Source organism: Amblyomma americanum, chromosome 1 (genome assembly GCF_052857255.1).
Source record: "Amblyomma americanum isolate KBUSLIRL-KWMA chromosome 1, ASM5285725v1, whole genome shotgun sequence".
Taxonomy (NCBI): Eukaryota; Metazoa; Arthropoda; class Arachnida; order Ixodida; family Ixodidae; genus Amblyomma; species Amblyomma americanum.
The window spans coordinates 149,254,558-149,278,245 of NC_135497.1; the positions used below are offsets into that span (position 1 = coordinate 149,254,558).

Here is a 23,688-nt window from a genome sequence, read left to right on the forward strand (position 1 = left end):
AACGCGAAGTAGCGTTCGGCAGACTAAAGTACACACATTAAAACGTGTGAGCATTTTTATCTTCGTAGAAGTTATAGGTTGCCAGTGTCCGTCTCGTACGTGGGTGCACCGCCATAACGCTGCCATCGCCCAGGCGGACGAACTTCACAGACTTGCGAGGTGGTGGTGGTGGAAACTTTATTAGACACAGGGGAGTTTAGGATATGCGCAGGTCCTTGGGCCCCCGCACGGCCCCACTGCACTCAAACGTTCATGTCCCGAAGGCTCATGACGCTGGCAGCCCGGCCTGTGGCGATGGATTGCTTAGCCGGGTCCTCGGAGCGCAGTAGGGTCTCCCAAGCCTCCCAATAGTGGTAATTAAGTACGTGCTCCAGGCCCCGCGGGGGAGGACCCGCTGGGCAGAGGAAAATGATATGATCGAGAGTGGCTTTGGGGTGGTGGCAGAGGGTACTTGAGTACAGGGTACAGGAGAGGGTACAGGAGTACAGGGTACAGGAGTACAGGGTACAGGATCGAGGACTTGAGAGGCTGCGCTGCAACCGCTCGCGACATTCACAGTCACAAAATGGCGTTATGCATTTGAAACGCGCGCCTTCTTTTTTCGTCTGCTAGCCTACACCTCCGAAGAAAGCGGTGTAGAAAGTGTAGTTATTGTGCTACACTACGTTCGTGTAGGTGGGCGGAGCTGCGCTTTTTCTACACTGGTTAAAGAACTTATGCTACACTGGCTACACTAGTGTAGGTAAAAAAAAAAAAAAAAACCTACTAGCATCGATGGCAGATGCCGGGGCGAGCAAGCGGGTGCTAGGACATAAGAGTTTCTTACTATTAACTAGAGGGAAAGTTAAGGAGCTTCCTCGAGACCACCTGGACCGCTATGGGCGTTCTAAGCATCATGGGGCGGAGAGCTACCGATTGCAGAACTACAACTTTTGGCCAAAAAAATAAAAACAAACGTTATTCGATAATTAAGAACGTCCTATCATTCAATATCCTGTCTATAAATTGCAACAAACGAGCAGAAAAACATATGTAAATATAAAGTTTGCCCAAAATAAGCGATACCTTGCTCTCCCATTGGCCAAGTATTGCAGACCACAAAAGCCAATATTTCGTGCTTAACAGGCGCACTTTTAAAAAGAAATGTTTTGTTAAAAAAATTTTGTCGCTTCAACATTTTCCACAGCCTTTCGGAAAACAAAAACCTTTTATTGGCGCCGTGTGCTGTTGCGTTTTTGTTACTATGACTTTTGCACGCTACTTTTACGCCGAAGTCGTCTGCGCGCTGAGCGCGCCGTGGACACGGAATGGGACATTTCAGTAACCCTGTGTTCCTGAAAAAAAAAAAAAATCTACTGTTCCGCGCCAAGTAGCTCATCGCCCCATGATGCTTTGCGCGCCCATGGAGGTGCAGGTGCAGCGCCGCCAGCTTTTACGGCTTTGCAGTGAAGGAACGCTTAATTGGCCTCGTGAAAAAAAGACATGTATATGCATGAGTGAAACGCAGTCGGAATTCCACCCGAATGCCGTGTCCTATGTTTTAGCGCTTGCTGGTTCACGCCCACATTTCTGCACTAAGTGGATTTGCTTCGCTCTTTAACTGCAGTCGGTGAGCGTAAGTGTTCACTGTGAGATTTTCATTAATTTCAGGGCTTAGCCCAGGATTTGTTGTCTTTTGATGACTCGAATGTTTTTCTTACTCGTGATCGTGGTATGCGAGTTTGCATGGGAAATTAATGTTTTATTGTATTCAAAGTTGCTACCAAAGTGTAAAAAAAGGGTCTCTGCGAAATAAAAGTTTGAAATTCAACTACGCACCTTTTTTCCATGCCTGAATATTATTTTTCGCATCTAGAGAAATGAAGGGAATTTTGAGTGAAAAATTGGTGAAGTGGCTTACGAGGTTGGCAGCACTAGCAGAAACTCTCTGATGCTAGGGAGGCGCTGCCAGCGCTGCTCTAGCCAACGGCGTCGTCGATGGCGTTCGCCTAGCCGATGGCTGCTGTGTGGCGTGTATGCTCGACTCGTATAGCCACTATTGTACCGCCTTGGTAGCTTTGATACCGTGGCGCTTTTGCCGGCACCAGTGATACAACCCACTTGTGCTGGTATCATTGCGAGGTAAGCTTAGACTTTCTGTAATATGCCAGCAAAAGACTGTGTGTGATCAAACTTAACATTGTCTACCACAGCCATCCTGGTAGGTAACCCTAAGAGAAAAGTAATGATTTTTGTTTTCGGGCCTGGCGGGTTTATACTTAAGAGTTTACAGGTGGAAATTTTGCACGACGCTTTAAATATCCTGGTGCACGGGCGATCACTAATAAACTTAAGGTGTGTGAGTACTGTGCCTAAAATGTCCAGCTTCGCGTAGCGGCACGTCATTTAGCGGCACGATTCATCACTTGAATGGAATTCAATTGAAATTCAGCCTTTTTTTTTTATATCCAGGGAACGTGTACACATGCGTGCAGCACCGTTTCTTTTAACTATCGTTGGCAAGAGACGAGCATGACATGCCCGGAAAGTGCAACGCGCACATTCGGGCCACATGCGTCTCTAATTTTATAAGCGCTTTACGACACCGTTTGAAACCTCTGTAGCGTGTATTCTGTGTGTGGTAAACATTGGTTTGGTTGGTTTATGGGGGTTTAACGTCCCAAAGCGACTCAGGCTATTCCTTCACTACGGCGTCCCTCAGGACGCCGTAGTGAAGGTCTCCGGAAATTTCGACCACCTGGGGTTCTTTAACGTGCACTGACATCGCACAGCACACGGGCCTCTAGAATTTCGCCTCCATCGAAATTCGGCCGCCGTGGCCGGGATCGAACCCGCGTCTGTGTGGCGTGGTAAACATTGTTGAAGTCGACGCTCTGCTTTTTACGAAGGCGCGTTAACAGGTTGTATTGAAGTAATTGATATGGTATGAATGTGCATCTGTTGTGATAAAATGATCATGATGGAGATTATTTGCCGTGTCGAACTGGGTAGCTAACTCGGCAGATTTGACAGCAAGGTATCAAAACGCTGTTCCACCAGGACCAGTTTTGTTGTTTGGCCGTATGATGCGTAGTAGATATGCTTTATAACACGTTCACTGCGGCAATGATTTCTTTGAGCGTTGATTCCTGTGTATCATGGCCCACAGGTGGGCCACCCATTATATTTTCTCGGTAGCGAGCCACTGGCGAAAAGAGCTTCTTTGAGCTGCCATGAGCCGCCGCGGTGGCTGAGTGGTTATGGCGCTCGGCTGCCGGCCCGTAAGACGCGGGTTCGATCCCGGCCGCGGCGGCCGAATTTCGATGGAGGCGAAATTTAAGAGGCCCGTGTGCTGTGTGATGTCAGTGCACGTAAAAGAACCCCAGGTGGTCGAAATTTCCGGAGCCCTTCACTACGGCGTCCCTCACAGCCTGAGTTGCTTTGGGACTTTAAACCCCCATAAAACCATAAAAAAAACCTTTGAGCTGCCATGAAGTGGCAAGAGCGACTCTGCATATCGCTTTGTGCCGGCCATTTGAAACTTACTGAGCTATTTGAGGCACTTGTCTCACCAGTGTTCCACTTCGGTCCACAAGCCTACCAAATTTTGATGAAGGCTTTGAAATATCAAATAATTATTTTTATTTTTTTGCATAGCAGATAGATTGAGGGGTCTGGGAACACCTGTCTAAAGCTGTATGATGCTCCACAGCAAAGTTTCAGTTGCATACTTCGTTGCAAAACACACTTGGGTCAATTTGGTATAAACAGCTTATATGACAGGTTAACTAAAAGAAAAACAGTTAGAGAGCAAGAGATCAAATTTTCAGTGTCTTCTATTGTGCCCAGCATTAAACATACCAGAAAAATAATAGCTTTTCCTGGACAGTCCCAACTTTCTCTGGTATCATTCTGGCCTCCTTTGTGTGCTGCTGTTGTCCCGTGTGCTGTTTTTGGGCCATTTGTATTGGTCCATCAGTTGTTTCTAATGTGTCGCCTTGTGTTTTCCCACGGCTCGCCAACGCCTTTGGTGGGGTTTCGTGAACAGGGGACGTGCTGCCTCTCAACTGAATGAGTGGGACGGTTTTAATGTGATGGCATTAAGAGGGCTATTAAGGCGGAAACTGTTTGGCGGCGTTAGTGTCGGCGTCTGTGTGAAGCCTCTACCTGCTGAGTGGTGTTTAGGGGGGCTCTTCTTTCTCCACCTGTCAACCATCCCCTTGCCCCTGTCTCTTCTCCACTTGTGGGGAGAGGAGGGAGATGCCAGACGAATATTGACTGAGAATGAAAATGACTCGGACGACAGCAGGCCTATGCGTAAAATATACAGCCTCCCAAAGAACTATCTATGCAGAAATGAAACTTGCTGGAGCTATTCCTTCTTGCATTGCTCGGGGAAAGCAATCTTTGTCTCACAAACCCCCTCTGGTGCCTGCGTTTGAAGCAGCCACCTGCGAGTGCATTGGTGTATCACTTAACTGCACTGCCACTGTGCTGGTAGTGGTAAGATGACTCTGCAATCGATGTATGCGACATTTTACCTACTTGCAGAGTCAGAATTGGAATAGAATCAGAATTGGTATAGATTGGGGAGTGACAGACAATGAATCCAGAAGTATAATAGAATCAGAACTGGAATAGATTGGTGAATGAAAGAAGCATGCTGTCGCATTTCCTCTGCACCAATCCAATTGATCACTCCTAAATTTTTTTCCTTCAGTCATGGAGTGAGTGACCCACAGGTTGACACTTGCAGAACCGGCAGTCAGCTTCACTGAAACTTGTCTACACAGCTGATTGTGCATTTCAAAATCTGATGGTATCACTGTATAATACCTTGGCTGCCGCAGTTGGGTACGACTCTTGGGGAATCGGTGACCCACACAGCACTGGGTACACAATGTTTTCTCGTAGCACTTGGAAGGGACCCTAGTAGTTCACAATTCTACCAGCACATATTTTCCACTCCTAATGAGGCGTGATGCAGCGAAAGTTCTGCCATGATTTTTCTCACAGATAACATTTTCACATTGCATGAAAAGGTGCAATATTTGTGATTGCACTGCTGGCATACTCGATGTGTTCCACCGGTGACCTACAATGTAACGTGTTAACTGTGTGTGTGCAATGCTTTGCAGATTTTTGCTGTATTCCGTGTTGTGTACAGCACTAAAAAGTGACTTGTCGAGAGTTGTAGACTTCCAGGAACACAAAATTGCTTGCGTTAACTGCAACACTTGTGTTGAGGCAATAACAAAAAAGCAAGCAATTTGCCTTGAGTGCATTGTGGTGGCCATGAGTGCACAGTGGTGATCCTTTACTGTGTTGTCTTTGTGTGCACTAAAAAGAACTGTGAGAATGGACAAACTAGCCCCACAATGCATATTATCGGAAGAAAAGTTTCATAAAGCCTTTTTTTTTTCGTTTTATGTGGGCATGTATATTTCGCTTGTGGCACAGAAATTTTTGTTTTCTTGAAATGCATAATGTGAAAACTTGTCTGTGCAAACAGGCTTGTTTTGCATAATCCTTATAATGCAATAGCAGTTAGGCTGCCTCACAAAAGATTTCCAGCTCCTCTGTCACGAAATTCTCCGTTTGGTCGATAGTAAGCGAGCACTCCTTATTAAATAGAACTGGCACAAAGGCTTATTCATGGGAGAGGGGGAGCAGGGTCGGCAGATCACATTTGGCGCTTAATTCCGGCCTCATGTGCAAGCTCCCAGAGGGGAGAGCAATGTGGGTCGGGGCCCAAGTGTTGTTGCTCACGTGACCCTGTGAAATCATCACAACCTGCCCACTGGACTGTGAGCAAACTACCCACCGTGGCAGGTTGCAGTTAAATTGATGATTGGTTGTGAGAGGTTACTCGGGTGGGGCATCCTTGGTCTCACAAGCGTGACCGGTGGCTCCTTGCCACCGTTCTGTGGCACACTACTTAACCGCTGCACCAGTAGTGGTATGACAGGGTTGAGCATGATACTTGAAAAACAGTTTCTTCGATACTGATACTCGATACCCTAAAAAATTGTATTTAAGGTACAGATACAATAAACCAAACCATAATTGATTTCCGATACAGGTACTTGATACTGTATCCTCGATACTTCGATACACTACTGAAATCGCCATTATTGTTGAAGCTAGTAATATGATTTGCGAAGCTATGAATTTTGCCGTGGTTTCGGCCATTTTTAGCGTATTTCATCTAGTGGACTGTTGTTGGAATGAGGGATATAGTGGGCTGTATTTGAAACGGTTTAAACGAATCCTCCTGTACGGATTTCTTTAAGCTCCACTATCAGCGCAGCTAGTTTCGTTAAAGGTGTAGCATTGGAATGAAGCTATGGTGAGGTTGAAACGATCACTTCCATAAGCAGCCTAGCAAAATCTCTTTTCGGTTCTGGTATTCGGCTGCTGACCTGAAAAACGCGGGCTCGATCCCAGCTGCGGCAGTTTCATTTTGATGGAGGTGAAATGCTAGATGCCCGTGTACTTTGCGATGTCGATGCATACTAAAGAATCCCAGGTGGGCGAAATTATCTGCAGCCCTCCACTAAGGTGTCCCTCACGGCCTGAGTCGCTTTGGGACGTTAAACGTCTTAAACTAAACATAAACAAACAAAAAATCATCTCTAAAAGAACTGATGTTCATGCGAACAGATATGTGAGCGCTGGACTGCATATGAATAAACTTGAAACTGATGCTCTTAGTTTGTTCTTATAAACTGATGCTCTTAGTTTGTTACTGCAATATTTACTGGTTGCCTTTGCCCTGTACTAAAGGGTGCAAGCTCCGTGTGGTTGGGAAAGCCGAACAGTTATTTTTCTAGTACTTTAACAGAAGTTTGGAGTTGAACATGCTTCGTTAAAGTCTAGAAGAAAAACAACAAAGAATAAAAGGGTTAAAAGTTTTTATTGTGCAAAACATAACTCATTAATCTGTGGTATTTAGATGTTTTCTTTTTAGTTAACAGTAGTAAATAGCAGCATTTCCTCAAACCGCTGGTTCAAAAGAGCCCCACGATGCAGCCGTGCTTTAAGCAAAGCAAAACAGCCTCTTTACAGGACCAGGCGAGTGCATTGCTGTGTTGTAGTTGGCGAAAGCGCCTTTTATCAATGGACAAGAGTGAAGCGTAGCCACATGGACTCGAGGATCCATTAAGAAACTCAAGGTTCACTAGTGCATTTTGAGAAACTACGGCTTGTTGTAGCATTGCTCTTCAGAATGAAAGTAATGCGTCAGCTGATGTATTTGGTACTGCCGGTGCTGATGACCTCATTGATCCGCATGTGGAACAGTGCATGACCTTTGTCATTCTTACAAAGTTAACACCAAATGTTCTGTAAGCTCCTGAGCATGAAAGCAGAAGTCTTCCATTTTTGTTGGCAGTCATTGTGCTTGATATAGGGAGGAAGGCATGTTGTTTGTGCCATAACAGTGAACCTGTCTCCTTGTCCCTTTTGTCATCGAGTGTGTAGAAGCGCTACATGCCAGTGGCGTAGCCAGAAATGTTGTTCGGGGGGGGGGGGGGGGGGGGGGGGGGGGGGGGGGGGGGGGGGGGGGGGGGGGGGGGGGGGGGCTCATGTTGCAGCGCGGCCTCCTCATAGATTTTGTGGAAGGATCAAACGCTACAATAATAACTGCATTGCCATTGACAATGCCATTGTGTATTAGATAATGCTATGCACTGTCTAGACAAGTGAAATGTATTTTTTAAAATAAAAGAATGTATTCGTATGTCTTAAAAATCGTGGCAAACATGATTACAAAACATAAAACTAAGCAGGAGACAAGACACAGCAGAGAAGGAAACAGACGAGCTCGTCCTGTTTGCTTCTCTTCCGGTGTCTTGTCCCCTGCTCAGTTTTATTTCTTGTAATCATGTTATTCCAACTATCCCCTTATCGTTCATTTGTGGCAGACATAACTGATAATGCTTCCATGTTTTTTGCGTATTTATTAAGTAAAGAAAATATTACACGAAGTCTAGAACTATATCGGTCCGGAACCAGCAAAGCAGTGCATGCCACTGATATGAAAACGTAAAGGCCATAAAATTAGCAAGTAGAGGACAGATATTTTAATGAATGATTGTCGTTTGAGAACCTTTACATTTTTGTACATATGCAAAGGCCAGGGAAAAATCTCAATGACGCTGTCCTTCGTTCCAGTGTACCGTGCAGCAACAGCTGTCGCCGGTCATGTATTGCGAGTAATTGCACCGAAATTTTAGCCGCAATAGCGAGCCATCGATAGCCCCTTGAAAGTTTGTGCTAGGATGGGGCCTCTTGCGTTACATGACTCCAGGTGCATAGGAGTTGCCATGAAATTCAAACCCGAGTTAGCAACGTTCGCGTCAAAATGTCTTTTTTAGTCTGAAAAAGACATTGTAGGTAGCAAAATCCAGAATGACTTCCGGCGCCGGTGGTTGTTTTGGTCAGAGGTTCGTGACAGTTCGAAAAAATTTCGGTGGGGGCTGAAGCCCTTTAAGCCTCCTCCGTGGCTACGCCCCTGCTACATGCATGTCGTATATCTGCCAAGCCATACACGAACGTAGGAAGAAAGACGACTGATTGGCCAAAGGGAACTGGCAGTGTCTCTTACTAATTCTTTCCTTTTTTCAGTGCGCTACCTTTCAACCACTCAACACCAGTAGAAAATATGTGCCAATACTCAGACTTTGTCTCTCCTCCAAAATCACCCATAGTGGCCTCAAAATCTGGGGCACACTTCTTTTTTTTCAGTATCTAAAATACGCGATACACTAAAAATGTATTTTCGATACCGATACTCCGAAACTTTCAGTATGACGTGCAATACCTAATACTGATACACAAAATGTATTGATGCACGTATTTTCTATACTGCCCATGCCTGTGGTATGAGGACTTGCCATGATCTATGAATGTGATTGAGAGGGTCGCGACGTCAACACCGTGTGACCACTAGTGGACCAGTCATAGGGCATCGCGAAATTTGAAAATGTGAAAACCCCCAGAATGCCCACCCCATAAAATGAATTAAGGTGGATTAGTACGTCGGTTAGGGTAGATTAATGGGTCGGATTAGTAAATCCCATATGATATCTGATGGAAGGTACTTGAACATTCTTAGAAAGTGATGACTCGTGCATACCATATAATTGCAGTGGAGTTTCGGCGGGAAAATGGCAAAAACATTAGACACTTATTGTAGACACCACAGCAGGCAACCTAAATGCTATCACATTTTCTTTATGAATGTGGTTAAGGCCTACGAAGTTTTTGTGAGTTATGTATACCTTTGTCAAAAGTTCAGAGCCCAAGGGGTTTCCTTCGGTTCCATGCTATGTGGTGCTTAATGTATTGCCAGCATCTGAAATTACTGGAAGGGGAGAGGAACCCTCATTCTTACTACTCTGAGCCTGACTTCCTAATGTGCTACAAGAGCCCCGCTACATGACTTATACCCCGGTCACATGGGCACCGCAAAGGCCTTTGAGAATCAGGTCCTTATGTTCAAAGGTGTAAGGGGTGCAGCTACACTGCACAAATCTCATTCCATTTATTTATTTATTTAATGCTGCCAGCCTTGGTAAACCCAGGCAGGAGGGGCAATACAATGAGATACAAGGCAACGTAACATTTAGCACACATATTAAAAGATAAGCAAACAAAAGGCAACACATGCATGATTCGACGAAAAAAATGGGTAAATTGAACACAATTTTTCGCCAGAACGGGACATACAACATTCAAAAGTCCTTATAAAAAATTGGCAATGCTCTCAATGCTTAATAGTGCGCTCATAGGAAGCTGGTTCCACTCCGTTATTGTTCAGTGAAAATAAGAATATTTATACAATTTAGTTCTGGCACAATAAGGTGTTAAGGACTGGGCGTGACGATGTCTTGTTAATCGCGCCAGTAGTGGTTTTAAGCAAGAATCCAGGCTCATTGATAACTTATTTTTCAACACAAAGAGAAATTTTAGTCGCAAAAGCTTTCTTCGAGTTTCCAGTGTCTGTATGCCATTAACGTTCATTGAAGCTGTAGGGGAATCGGTAGTGCGGAATTTAGAGAAAATAAAATAAACTGCTTTCCGTTGAATCATTTCTAACGCATGTATATTAGTTTTAGTGAAAGGATCCCACACTGTACAGGCATATTCTAATTTCGGTCTAATGATTGATGCATAAGATAAAAGCTTAGTTGCAGAAGGGGCTCATTTTAATTTATATCTAAGAAAACACGGTTTATGGAAGGATGATGCACAAATGTTAGAAATGTGAGCATTCCAACTTAAGGTATTAGTTATTGTTACACCAAGGTACTTGTACTATGTTACTTCTGATAAGCACTGCGATGATAGTTATTACTGACAAGATAGACTGTGTATTTTGTTACTTATTCTCACGAAAACTGTTTTTTCAACATCTATTTTCATGTTGTGTCTGCAGCACCAATCGTTAATGCTGTTGAGGTTAGAGTTAAGCACTACTTGGTCCTCCGGAGTTTTAATTTCTGTGAATAAAACTCAGTCGTCCTCAACACCCTAATTTGAACTGGTTCTGTGATAATGTTAACAATATCGTTTATATAGATAAAAAATAGTAACGGGCCAAGGAGGCTTCCCTGAGGGACTCCAGATGTTACCGGGACAGAGCGCGAGGAGTGACCACCAACACAAACAAATTGGGTTCTGTCAGTGAGATATGCAGTAATCCATTTGATTAAGAAAGAAGGTTAGAGAATTGCGCATTTGCCATTAAGGGCCTTGGAGGCGAAGGCGCCCATCTGAGATATTTGTAGCCGAAAGGCACGTCCTTCAAGAACCTGTGATCTCAGTGCCGTCCAGCGTCAAAAGTTTAAGCAAAGAAAAAAATACATGCAGCTAACAGTGTTAAAAAAATCTTTAAAAAAAATGAGAGGTTTGTGTGGTTTTTCTTTTTGGACAGGTGTATACATTTTATGCCCACATTTCAAGACAGTAAAATCGTTGAAGCAATACCGAGTGCCCCTGGTGGACAAAGCAGTAAGCAAAAACTGCTGCTGCTGATAAAAGTAGTTGTTGCAGTTCTTTTAAGGAGGCAGTAAGAATAAAAATGTCTGAGCTCAACAAATATACATAGTTATTTTAATGTGCAGTACATTCAATACATGGGGTGATTAAAGGTCCCGAAGTAAAATTGTCCAGGGGGCCTCTTGTTTAAAAGGGAAAAATTACAGTAGTTCAGATACAAGGCAAATAACTAAATTAGGGTATATAAAAAGTATAGGAATTAAAACCATGGAAGCATAATACAATGTTAACGAGCAAACAAAAAATCTACAAAAAAGGGAAAATACCTGAACAAATGAAACTAATACAGTTAAGATATGCATGCAATAACTTACGCTAATACATTCACACCAGCAAAGAACATACGAAGCGGGGAGAAAAAACACACACTAGTGAGCAGATGAAACCAGGGTAGAAAAGAAGGTCCTGAATGAGTGCTGAAATGAAAAACTATGGTGCAATTTTATTTTCGATGGCAATGAATTGCACACAGAGATGGCTGAAAAGTGTGCTGTTTATTTTCTATAATTAGTGCACACTTTTGATAGCAGTTGGTTTAGTTGCTCAGCATATCTGGTGTGAATAGAATAGAATACCCCACTTTAATTTTAAAACACTCGCTTCAGCCACCTCATGCGCAGCAGCAGATGCTAAGCCTCACCCTTTGGGCTGCATCGTGTAGCTGCATTGTTGCTCCTTTGAGCTTTTGCACCTTTGGTGAAAAGAGGTGCCCTTGCTAGAAAGGCCTTCAAGGAATGCCATGTGACAGGGATATTAGAAGCAAACCCGATGGGGTCTTTAAGCAGTGAGGTTCCAACAAGTTGAAAATTGCTGCTTGAAAATGGTGCTGCGATCAGCAGTGCTCTAAAGCCCCTTTATCTTTCAAAAGTAATACCCCTGTCACACGGGTACTTTCGATCCTCATTGAGTCAATGCTCATCGAACTCAATGCAGATCGACGGTTGTCACACGGCCACTTTCAAGCGCAATCGAGCTCGATCCTGCTTGACTCGATGCCGATTCCTCAAGAGTGCTTGAGGTTCCAAGCACAATCGAAAACATTCTCGCTCTCATAAAGCTACAAAAATGAACACAAGTTAACAAAACAAAACCACAATTGTTGTTGTAATTGATTAAAATGTAATACAGAACATTTTTCAGGTACTATGCCTGCTTATATGCAAACATTTGAAAATAATCTCTGCACCACGCTCCAAGCTTTGCCGTCAGTGTAAACAAAGATGCCGACCTCCTGCTTGTCGGCGTGGAAACTGTGGAGCGAGCGCGAGACAGCCGCTCTCATCGACTGATGGCAGGACCGCCGAAATGATTTGCGGCTCCAGAAGAGGAACGCCGCAGTCTATGCAAAAATCGCGGAGGCGTTGCGGACCCTCGGGTTCCATCGCACAGCAGCAGAGGTGCGCCACAAGTTTAGAAACCTGACGCAGATACGCAGATGTACCGATTTGGCTACGGATTTGGCTGCCGCTGCCCCCGACTGCACAGTGTCGCCGGACATTGCCATGTTATGACTGTCGGCGGAACATTTGGCGCCACCTAACACACATGAGGGAAACTTCTCAATGAGCATTGAAAATGCCCGTGTAGTACCGGATGTCTCGAGCGTGCATCGAGCTCAATGTGGATCGAAAGTGCCCGTGTGACAGGGGTTTAATGCCATTATTAGATCTTTCCACCACCCCGCTCGCTCCAGCGTGTCCTCCTCACCACCTCCTGTTGCCCCAGCCTCCTCCGCTGCCCCATTAATTGGCCAAAATGTCCAATTACTGTCTGGTGGCTGGGACTATTGTGCTTGCCGATCATGGTTTTCAGCATGGGGATGCATGAAAATGGCCGCATCCATGGGTGGAGAAATTTTTTGTAAAAATTTTTACAGTGGTTTCTAACAAAGATGTAGCACACTTGTGCATCTTGGGCATGCTCGTTGCTTAAAATTCAGTTGTCGGTCCATTAAGTCTGGTAGTAGACATCAACCCGGTAAATACCAAACAATCTTAATTTGCGTGCTTTGCTACAAATTGGACAAATAATTGTATCCCATATTTTGTGTCACCTAACGTCTAGTAACTTTTTTTTTTCTCTATTTAGAATGGGCTTAGTAAAAGATAGTCATGTTTGCAATTGTTAGGCTTCACTACTGACTTGCATTTTAAAATGAATATTAACCGGCTTAATATTTTAATAGCCATAGATAGAGTACTTCACTTCTGCTTAATTGGAAAAGTGTCCGCTCTTCAACTCGACGCTATAACGCTGTCATTTCTCCATTACCTCTAGCTCTACATCGGCAGTTTATGGCTATTCATAGCTTTTCCTAGCCTCTGTCGAATGTAACTGCGGGTATCCGGCAGGGCATTGTCCTTGGCCTTTACTCTTCCTAATGCATATTAATCATTCGCCTATTAATATTTCTTCTAGCTTGAGATCTTGTTGATTGCATTATCTATCACTTGATTAACAATGCTAACAATCACCTAGAACTCTAGGCTTATCCTCAGCTCACCTTAACTGCCGCAAAAGGCAGCAGATGACTCATAACGTTGAAAACTGCAAGGTCAAGACATTAACGCACAAGAGAACTGTTTTTAGTTTTAATCACTTAATAAATTAATGTTGTATCCCACAGTGTATTTTACAAATACATAGGCATTCATTTTACTCCTAGCCTTGCATTCATTCACATTGCCACCATTTGTAACAAAGCATCACACAAGGGTACGTTTGCTGTAATTTACTCGTTCTCATTTATTTATTTATTATGTCCTCAAAGGTCCCACTTAAGGGATGGGGGGGTATGGCAGTTATGACACAAAATTGTTTTCAATGGCAGTCTTGAATTGAAGATCTGTTAACGAAGCGATGTGACCGGGAAGGTCGTTCCAGTCCAGGGCAGTACAGAGAAAAAATTATTTTTGGAATGTTGTAGTACGGGCACGCTGGGGGTAGATGGCTTTGGAATGGCTATGATGGGATAAACGATGGCCTGGGCGGAAGAATGCGCTGTCAGGGGGCAAGCTGCGAAAAAGTTACGGTAAAGAGAAAGGCGAGATATTTTGCGGTGAGATGCTAGAGTATGAAGTTCAAGTTGGGATTTCAATTGGGTTACACGGTGCGATAAGAGTATTTGGAAACAATGAATCGGGAAGCACGATTCTGAATGGATTCCAGTAAATTAGACTGGTTAGTTTGGTGAGGATTGAATATAGAATGTGCGCACTCCAGTTTAGGTCTGATATGTGATACATAAGCGATTAGCTTGGCTGAAAGGGGTGCTATGGCAGTGTTGCATAGTAAGTAACCTAAGACGCGATTGGCTGAGTTTTGCTATATGAGTAATATGGCTGGTCTATATGAACACCTAAGTACTTGACAGTGTCGTTATTTATTGGATTCCTAATCTCTCCTATTTCAACTTCATCTACCCACAGCTAGAATTTGCTTCATTGATATGTTCACCCTATTAAAAATATTTATCCTACGATTTAGGACCTTTTCAAAATTGAACTGCTTTGGTAGTCAGGTGATCACAAATGTGACTCAAGCATAACACCAATTAAGCAGAATATTTCTCTTGAGTCATGAGAGGTTCATGGATAAATAGCCCTTTTGTCTCTCTTTCATAACTACATACATTGCCAGAGACTGTGTCCCCCATTTCCACGAGTACCCTCACATCTCAGCCATAATTAATCTCAACTTTCGATACATTCCTGGGAAAATGCTAGCATTCAATTCATCTGCATTTCCATGTGCCATTCACAGTAGAATGGTTTCTCTGACTACTGCTTCCATAGTTGATGTATATTAGTCTGGAACAAGCTGTAAAATTTTATGCACTCTGAAAACACCGTCATGCTATTTGCTTGCTTTATTGTTTTTAATTCTTTGTTGTTCCTCATGTTTCTTTCTCATGGAAGTATGTACACTTGTTTGTGTATTTCTGTTATGATCGTGTATGTGTGTACTCATAGCCTGCATTTGTTTTCCTGCTTTTTCTGTTCATGTGTACCGCTCTAACGGAATGCTCTATGTAGGAGCCTGTGAGATACATTAAATAGGTAAATAATGCTCTCTGTCATTAAATAAATGTCTTTTCATATTTGCAGTAATAGCTGATGGACACCCATATGAGCAGCGACACATCAGATCCAGCCAAAGCCTCATCACGCATTTATGTGGGAAATCTCAAAAAGCACATAGAGCGTGAAGACTTGCAGAAATTATTTTCGAAGTACGGTGAAATTCAAGGTATTGAACAGTTGCCTAATTCACAATGAAAACTTCTGGCTTGGGAATGGCTATAAGTGCTCAGGGCATGAGTATTATTGTAAGGATTTTGCTGTCTCAGAAGTCTTGCATAGGAGCATGTTTCTTACCTAGTGCTTGCAGCAGTGGCTGCATGTTGCCTGTATAAATTAAACACATCACGCAGCTTTTCTCTCTAGTTTTATGTAGAATATCTCGGGTGCTTATGTTGAAATGTTTGCATGTCCTTTGTGAGTGAAGTGTCCTCTTTACAGTTCGCACATATTTCTTTGGCTGTGCAGCAGAAGCTAAGATTGAGAAGAGATGGTTTCCAGGTCTGCCTGTGTGGTTGGCTCATGAATACCTGAAAACAACTTGCTTGTTAAGCCTTTGCCTCGTGCTTGCATTTTCTGCTGTACAGTTGAAGGATGTCGTCTACAAGCATAATGAACTTTCTTGCTGTTGCATGCAGTTCTAATCTGTTTCGATGAAAATGTCACTGGTACAGTTACATTCCAGTGTGAAGAAATTAGCAAATTAGGCTGTTACATTTTTCTTGCAGCATTATTAGGTACCCTTGAAATTTTTGTTCTGCTTGCAATCTTTAATGTCATTTATTTTTTTTGTAGGCATCTCTCTGCACAAGGGGGGTTTTGGCTTTGTGCAGTTCAAGGAAGAAGACGAAGCACAAGCTGCAGTTAAAGGAGAAGGTGGCATCTTCTTTAAAGGCTGTTTGTTACGTAAGTGGCTATTATAGATTGTGTAACGCAAGCCGCGTAGCATTGGGTTTGCTGGTGCTAGCATTAAAGGAGCACTAGAGGGGAAATGAACAAAAAAAAAAAAATTGGATGTGGTTTAGCTCTGGTTAACCTAAGTTGAATTGCGAAAGCTTCATTTCGTCTCATTCTGACGCTCTTCTAAACTCAAAGCGGTCTCTTCCGCAGTTGGAGTCATTCCGGGACGTGGCACGACTTCTAGCCGCATCTTTGTTTCTCGAGTCGTGCGGAGCGTTCTTCTGGCGTCTCTTGAGCGCGTTGTCTCTTCCTCGCTTCGTTCTGTCGTTCCAGATCAGGTGTCGCTAAAGTTGCGTCAGCATTGAGAGCATGCATGATACTAGTAGATGCACCCAGATCAAGTGATGTTGAACGCATTCGCCTGGGTGCATAATATGCACGCCGTTTAGCTAAACGTTATTCCCGCTCTTCATCCGTTTCTTCCGCACGCCGCCGCTTCGTAGCTGCAGCACATCGTTGCAGCTTCACTTTATACACATCATCCGATGTACCGTGGAGGATTCGCTGGGACAACTGCGACGAGCAGAGTTGGGGGCCGCTTTTCCACAGCTGGCATGACGTCACGTAGAGCGAGCGCCTCCCCCATGGCAGCGGTGCGTGGAGGATTCGCTGAGACGATCGCGACGAGCCGAGTTGGGGGGCCGCTTTTCCACAGCTGGCATGACGTCACATACAGCGAGCGCCCCTCGCGGCAGCGGCGCGCAGCTGCAGCATGGAGGATTCGCTGGGACGATCGCGACGAGCCGAGTTGGGGCCCCGCTTTTCCACAGCTGGTATGATGTCAGACATAGGTCACGCTAAAGGTCAATGGTGAATTTTCCGGGACGACGGCCAAGAGCGGAAACCTCGAGCGGTATTGCTTTCGCAATAAAAGTTAGTCTAGGCAGATAGATTAGCCTTCAGGAACATTAGCGCAGTTTTTTATACACGAAAAGGTGACATCATTGCTGAGAAAACTGCTAATGAAGTCCCCAATTTCCTCCCTCATCACACCCATGAAATGTGGGTATCGTTAATTCACTTCCGTGACATGTATGCCAGCCGCAAATTAGAGAAAACAGCACGTCCCTTGGTGAATCAGAGGAAGTGAACAAATGCAAAACCTCTTTCCCCGTTTATTTGAGTCTTTTGTTACATTTACCACCAGGTGGCACCACCGTACTGTCTGCATAAAGCCTGATTTATCATCCTTGGTGCTAATGGTGGCTCTCACTGTTCAGAAAGAGCATGAATAACCCTGAGAGCTTGGGCTTGACTTGTTCTCCTGAAGTTGCTGCACGACGGCTTCATGCAGGCCATCACGGGAATCGAGTGATACACACGCGAGTGTGTGCATTCTCGCATCTCAGCAGCGCGCGTCGCCCCGCATGGTCTCCTATTTCGGCGTTTACCATTGAAAGTGTTGCATGGGAAAACAATGAGCCAGTCATGGCCTTGAAGAGTATTGCTTGAAAAGCATTGCTTTTAAGTATTTTGTTTTTACACGATTATCTGGATTATTCAAGCTCTGTTCTCAGTAAAAATGACATATAGTCAAACCCACTTATAACGAACGCTTGCGTATTACAAACGAGGGCAGTGTTACCGTCGAATTTTATATTGGGGCAATGGGACTGCATCTCAGATACAATGAACAACTGTGGCAGCGTAACTTTGTTAGAACGAATGAGGAGCCGCCGTAAACTTTGCCTAGCAGTCGCAAAACTTGCGCTGCTACTAGTGCTTGTAGTCAAACATTCAGCGTCATAGCTCTGATGCATATCCTGATGGTCTTGTCATCTTTGTACTAAGGGAGTGCAAGTGGGCTTGACTGTACCATAAAGGTCAAGTAGGCACTTCAAGAGTTCAAATTATGTTCATTTACTGTGAATTGATGTATTCTTTCTACAATTGAATACTCGGTCGTTTCTTAAAAGTGTACTAAATAGGACTTTGAGCTCGTCTTTTTACCGCTGGAACTCGATCTACACGCTCCGAGCATTCTTAGAAGCTTTGAATTAATGCCTTCTGCAACCGATTTCCCTATTAAATTGAATCAAATGTCCCGGCTTCTGTATTTTTTTTCTGGACTCGCCTACGAAAGTAGGAGGAGTCAACCAATGCGTGGAGTGCCTTTCAGCCAGTCGATTTCGTTTATTTTGTTTTTTATGTTCTTGCTAATAAATAGTTTCAATGGAAGGCAGCATAGCTGTAAATTAGGTCTACAGAAATAAAAATATGCGTGAACTCTAATTAATGTATCACTACGCCGATGGCAGAGTGGCAAGCCGCCATGCGACTGGCTGAGAGGCACGCCACTCGTTGGTTGACTCCTACTTTCGTAGTTGGAGTAAAAAAAAAAGGCGGGAGCCGGGACGTTTAATTCGATTAAATAGGGAAATGACTGCACAGGACAATAATTTGGAGCTTGTAAGAATGCTTAGAGTGTGTAGATAGAGTTCCTGCGGTAAAAAGGAGAGCTCAGAATCCTCTTTAGTGCACCTTTAACTGATCTATTATATAAACAGGGAATAGTTGGTATTATCAGAATGATATTTTTTCAAAATAGGCACATTTACTTTTCTATTCCAGCATTCATGGAAGAACCTATAGAAGTAAAAAAAGGAATGTCAGTGACATTTTATTCCATCACATACACGTAGCCTTTCATGCTTCCTGTTATTGCTGCATTTTTGGATTTGAGCCTGCAGATTGGTGAAAAAAGAATTTTCTGCCGCAAATATCCTCCAGGACTGGGAGCAGCAAGCTTATTTATCCTTTTGATTCTTCAGTGGTTTCATCCGTGGGTAATTTAGTTAGCTTCATCAGCTTGTTGGTGAAAACGTCTCTCAGGTCTTCTTTGTCAGGTGTCAGTAATAAAGATGTCAGTCACCAGGTTCAGCAACAGCAAGCTGTCTGCCTCAAAAAATTGGTGGGTTAAGTATTTGCAGTTAGATTGGGAGCTTCAGCAGAAGCCTTCGAGTTTTGAGAACCTGTCGTGGTGTTGGTGTGTTGTAGACACTAGAAGATGGTAGCTCGTAAGAAAACTGCAAAGTTTATAGCAACCAATGCTGACTTGAATTATTAATTGCGAGCAACTGTACTCATTCTCATAAGTTCCTTGCAGCACTATGGAAGGTAGAGACCCCCCTCAGCTAATCAGCAGAGCGGTTAAATGTGTTCCTCCGAGACGCGTGTCGTGTCGTCTGTGTGCAGTCTCTTCGCAGCGCGCACAACATGGTTAGAAAGGAGTATACATCGGTGCTGTCTATGTATCATAAACCTATGCATGCTTACGTACACTAAACGCAAGCATTTTGCGGGTTGGTATGCCATTTGTCACATTCGTACTTAGAGTTGGAGGCGCAACGATAAGTTCAGCCTAGTGACGCCATCTGATTGTTAGAAAGGGAATCATTTTTGTTAACAAAGCGAGGTTCCTTTTAGGACAAGAAGCACTGAATTTCCACTAGTTATAGGTGGGATGAGATGAAGTGAAAGCCCAACGCTTCCTTTTACGGCCGTGAGCATGCTGAAAGCGGCAGTAACGACGACGTGCTCAGTCCGAGGCAAGGGCTCCTGCTTTGAAGGGTGCTGCCATTTTGGAAACAATCTTTTAACGTACGCAAGAGTCACATATGCTAAATTCAACAACCTTTTAACGTACGCAAGAGTCACATGCGCTAAATTCGCAAATAGCATATGTAACATGAGCGTAAATTAAGGCTCATTACTAAATAGCGTTTGACACATGCACTCTTTCAAGCACGCTATCTCATATGCCTGTTTATGCTGGCACTACATTCTGCAGCGTCAGAACGTTGCATGTGCACTCATCGCAGGTCTGGTAGTGCTGCAAGGAACTACCGATATGGAGCATATGCAGTAGTAATCTTTAATGAAGAGTGATGCTTGCCTTTATCTGCCGAACAACTAGAGTTCATTTTGTTTTATGCCTGAGGAAGATGATGACTTTTTTGCATACCAAAAACTTTATCAGTCTGAAAACAACAGACCGGGACCAGTTTTTGGCAGTTAGGGAGTGCCTGTATTTTTCTGTCTGTGTTGTTTGTGATCAAAGACTACTGGAGCTGTACAGTCTTGTGATGCGCATTTGCTTACTATTTTATGGAGTTGGCAAGGAAGCGTGAACAGCTTATCTGAGGTGCATTGTGTACTAGGTTTCGATTAGGCATGCCCCTGTGAAGCTTGTTTTTTATAGTTGATCCTCAGATTCTCAGTGTGTATGGCTAGACGCAAACAAAAGTGATCCTGTTGGAAAAAGGAGGCATAGTAAGAAATGTACGGAGGCAATTTGCTTCAGGTGGCCAGGTGTATGCAGCATTCAAATTGCAGAATGATGCATTGTCTATTGTGCAGAGCAGGGTGCTAAAAATTTTCAATACAATTTGAAAGATTTGGCTCAGTGGGAGGTCTGAGAGCAATATTTATGCATATGTTCCAGAGCCCAACACTACGGCATCCCTCATAGCCTAAGTCTCTTTGGGACGTTGAACCCCCTTAAAATCAAATCAAATCTTATTAGTAAAAACCTAAAAAAATTAGTCCTTTTTTTCTCATGTTAAGGAAAGAATGAACTCATTTTAAAGCAAACTTTTCTTGTAGTTATCATTGTTTATGTTTTGGCTCAAGTTGGTCCAGTTCATTTAGAAATGGTGGTGGTCAGAAACTGTAATGCTGGGGCCTAGGTTGAATTTCAGGACTGCATTCGAACACAGATATATCAAACTCGAAGTGAATCACTGAATTGTTTTATGTATCGATAAGGCAGTGTATAATAATGGCAATAGATATAGCTTATCTGTAAACCTAGAAGCAAGAATATATTGACAGGCTTATTGCAGCTACCTGCTGGCATGCTGGCATACACTGCTTGCTAAGCGTTGCTAGGCCTAAACTGCTTTTCTCATTGAAACCACAGCGGATGGTGCTTTGGAATTAGCCACTGCCTATCAGAAGATGAATAATCCTGTTGCCAGTACCCCACAAATAGAATAAGATCTTATTAAAATTAAAGTATGGTTGATACCTGCAACACCTTTGATCATGCAGCACGCTAGGTGAGGGCCGCCACTAGGCTTTGGTTTGTTAACTTCACGTTATGGCAGATATGTAGTGTTGAAAACGAGTACAAGAGACTGAAGGCCGTCAGCAAGCAAACCCCATGTACAGTTTATCGCATGGTTTCACAGTGCTAGCACTGCCAGCAGGTGTCAAAGGCCTCCCAGCTGACCACTCTCTGTGCTAAAAAAGTGATTGGTGTGGTGCAACACGTTTATTAAAACAGCCTTTATGTTACGCGTTTAACAGGTCCTGGGCCAAGGTTACGAGGGTGCGTTGCAGGTTCAGGTCCCAGGAGGCGAGCCAGATGGGACACCGTGGGGTTGGGGGAAACATTAGGCGGGGGACTGGAAGACTGAGTGCCGCTATGTAGGGCAGTGTTCTATATCTGCATATGTGTGTGGACATTTTGAGCACTGAGGTGTGGAAGTGTACCGGTACAAATAAAGTTTGACTGGTGTATGAAGGAGATTAAATTCTAAGAGTACCATTGGGGGGGGGGGGGGGGGGGGGGGGGGGTAGCAACGCTTGCAGGAGCGCGGTGCGCCATTTGATTCCACTCAATGCGAGCTTGAATAAGCACAAACTATTGTGCAGTATTTTTACATGCAATTTTTTAGGGGATGATCTGACTGTTTGATATAAATAATTTAATATGTCTGGGTTCAGTATATCCGGGCTCGACTGTATAGGCGATCCTCTAGCCCAAAATGAAAGTAAGTACGCTGATATTGCTGTAATGCTAAGATATCATAATGAATGGCTTTCTGAGTACTGTGTCGACTGAAAGTAAGCATTCTGTTGCTTTATTGCATTATTGGATTTATGTTGTGTTATTGGATGTTGCATTGTTACTCTTTCAGAGCTGAGGGTTTGCAGTAGCCAGGACGTGAGGCGTTCATATAGAGGATCATCTCGAGAACGGGATAGGTAAGTGCTGAAGGGACTCAGAAATGAACTTTAATTATGGCGGTACAGTGTAAAATAAGCTACATGAAAAAGTGCTAATTTTCTGTTCCGCTTCCTTCACAGAATGTACTTGTGTACAAAGGCTGAAATAATCGAAATGTGGGGGTTGTCAGTGCTTGCATGGACTGCTGCGCTTGTGGTAATAAAATCTACATGCAGTTTGGTAACGAAAGTTTGGTAATGGCAGTTACGAAAGAGGAAGTAAAGAAAGTCTTAGGAGCAATGCAGATGGGGAAAGCATCTGGTGAGGATCAAGTAACAGCAGATCTTTTGAAGGATGGAAGGACGGAAGATTGTGCTAGAAAAACTAGCCGCCCTATATACACAATACCTTATGACCTCAAACGTACCAGAAGCTTGGAAGAACGCTAACATTACCTTAATTTATAAAAAAAGAGACGTCAAGGACTTGAAAAATTAAAGACCGATAAACTTACTGTCCGTTGCCTACATGGTATTTACTGAGGTATTTACAAGTTATTTTCTGCCATGGCAGGTGCCCACTCACACCTGTTGTTTGTTTGGATGCAGGGGATCTTTATAGTGCACAGCGAGTTAGTGTGCTAAACACTGTTATTGCAACAGAGCCATAGTGCATGGGCCAGGGCACAATGAAGCTGTGCCACAGGAAGAAGCAAACCAGTGGCCGCAGAGCGCTGACGGCCAGATGCTAGAGAAGCATGAAACCTGTTAAGACAATTGAGCAAAAAAATCCGTACTATTTGTATAGTGTGGATGTGTTTCTTTTTTACAAACGAAAGAAACGAAGCTGGCTGTGGTATAAATTGCCGCCATCCATCTTGGCACGCTTGGGTGCAGTGTTTTGTAAAGATCTTTTTGTAAGGATGTTTTGTGCAGATTGGAATCTGCACACTCCACTTGCTCATCATGTCTAAATCTGTTGAGGGGCCTGTTAAAACCATAAGATCTTAAAATGTGTGCTGCATGTCCAGGCTAGTGGCATAGCCATCTGCGAACACACACAAGATTGTAATAACTTGTTAAAAAGGTACCATGCGAGAAATTTTTATTTTATTTGGCTGTCAAGACAGTCACAAATCTAGAGCAAGTAAAATTTTTCTTGTTCGTGAAAAAAGTGGTAGGGCTATAACTAGTTAAACTAAGTAGACGTGCGAAAGCATGCGTGGTTGGCTTATGGTTTTGCTTTGCTGGGTCGGCGGCACATCTGGTGACAATGTTAGACTCAGGTTAAGCTCTGATCGAGGCTAAGCTGATCTGATCTGTTCGCACCGCATATGGAAGTTGAAGGCGACGATGTGCAATGCATACGCTAGAGTGTGTTTCAGTTTAACACAAGGCTTCAGCGATAGCCTAGTGCTCTGGTGCAGTGGCCAGTGAAGCTGATCTGTTCGCACCGCTGCAGGTTCAAAACCCAATCACAGCAATATTTATTTTGTTTATGCACCCTCAAGATCATGCAAGCCACAAGATTCTTTGTTGGGTGTGACACTGTGAAGTAAAAACCTTGAGGCAGCCACGTGTATGAGGTGTGAAGTGGCATTTGTTGCACTACCGACAGCTTTTGCTGTTTTTTCCTGGGCTTTGTACACTAAAC

The 23,688-nt window shown here is 43.7% G+C and overlaps 1 protein-coding gene across 1 annotated transcript in view; it reads left to right on the plus strand.

The window, feature by feature from the left end:
• Positions 1-1,937: 1,937 nt before the first annotated feature.
• The window catches only part of Neos (nuclear receptor coactivator protein neosin), a gene marked incomplete in the record, with an annotated part of 88,030 nt that continues 66,279 nt past the window's right edge, over positions 1,938-23,688 (plus strand). Inside the window, 4 exon segments of the mRNA XM_077647295.1 lie at positions 1,938-2,121; positions 15,150-15,291; positions 15,918-16,028; positions 22,007-22,073. Of these exon segments, the coding sequence (XP_077503421.1) occupies positions 15,159-15,291; positions 15,918-16,028; positions 22,007-22,073 (311 nt within the window).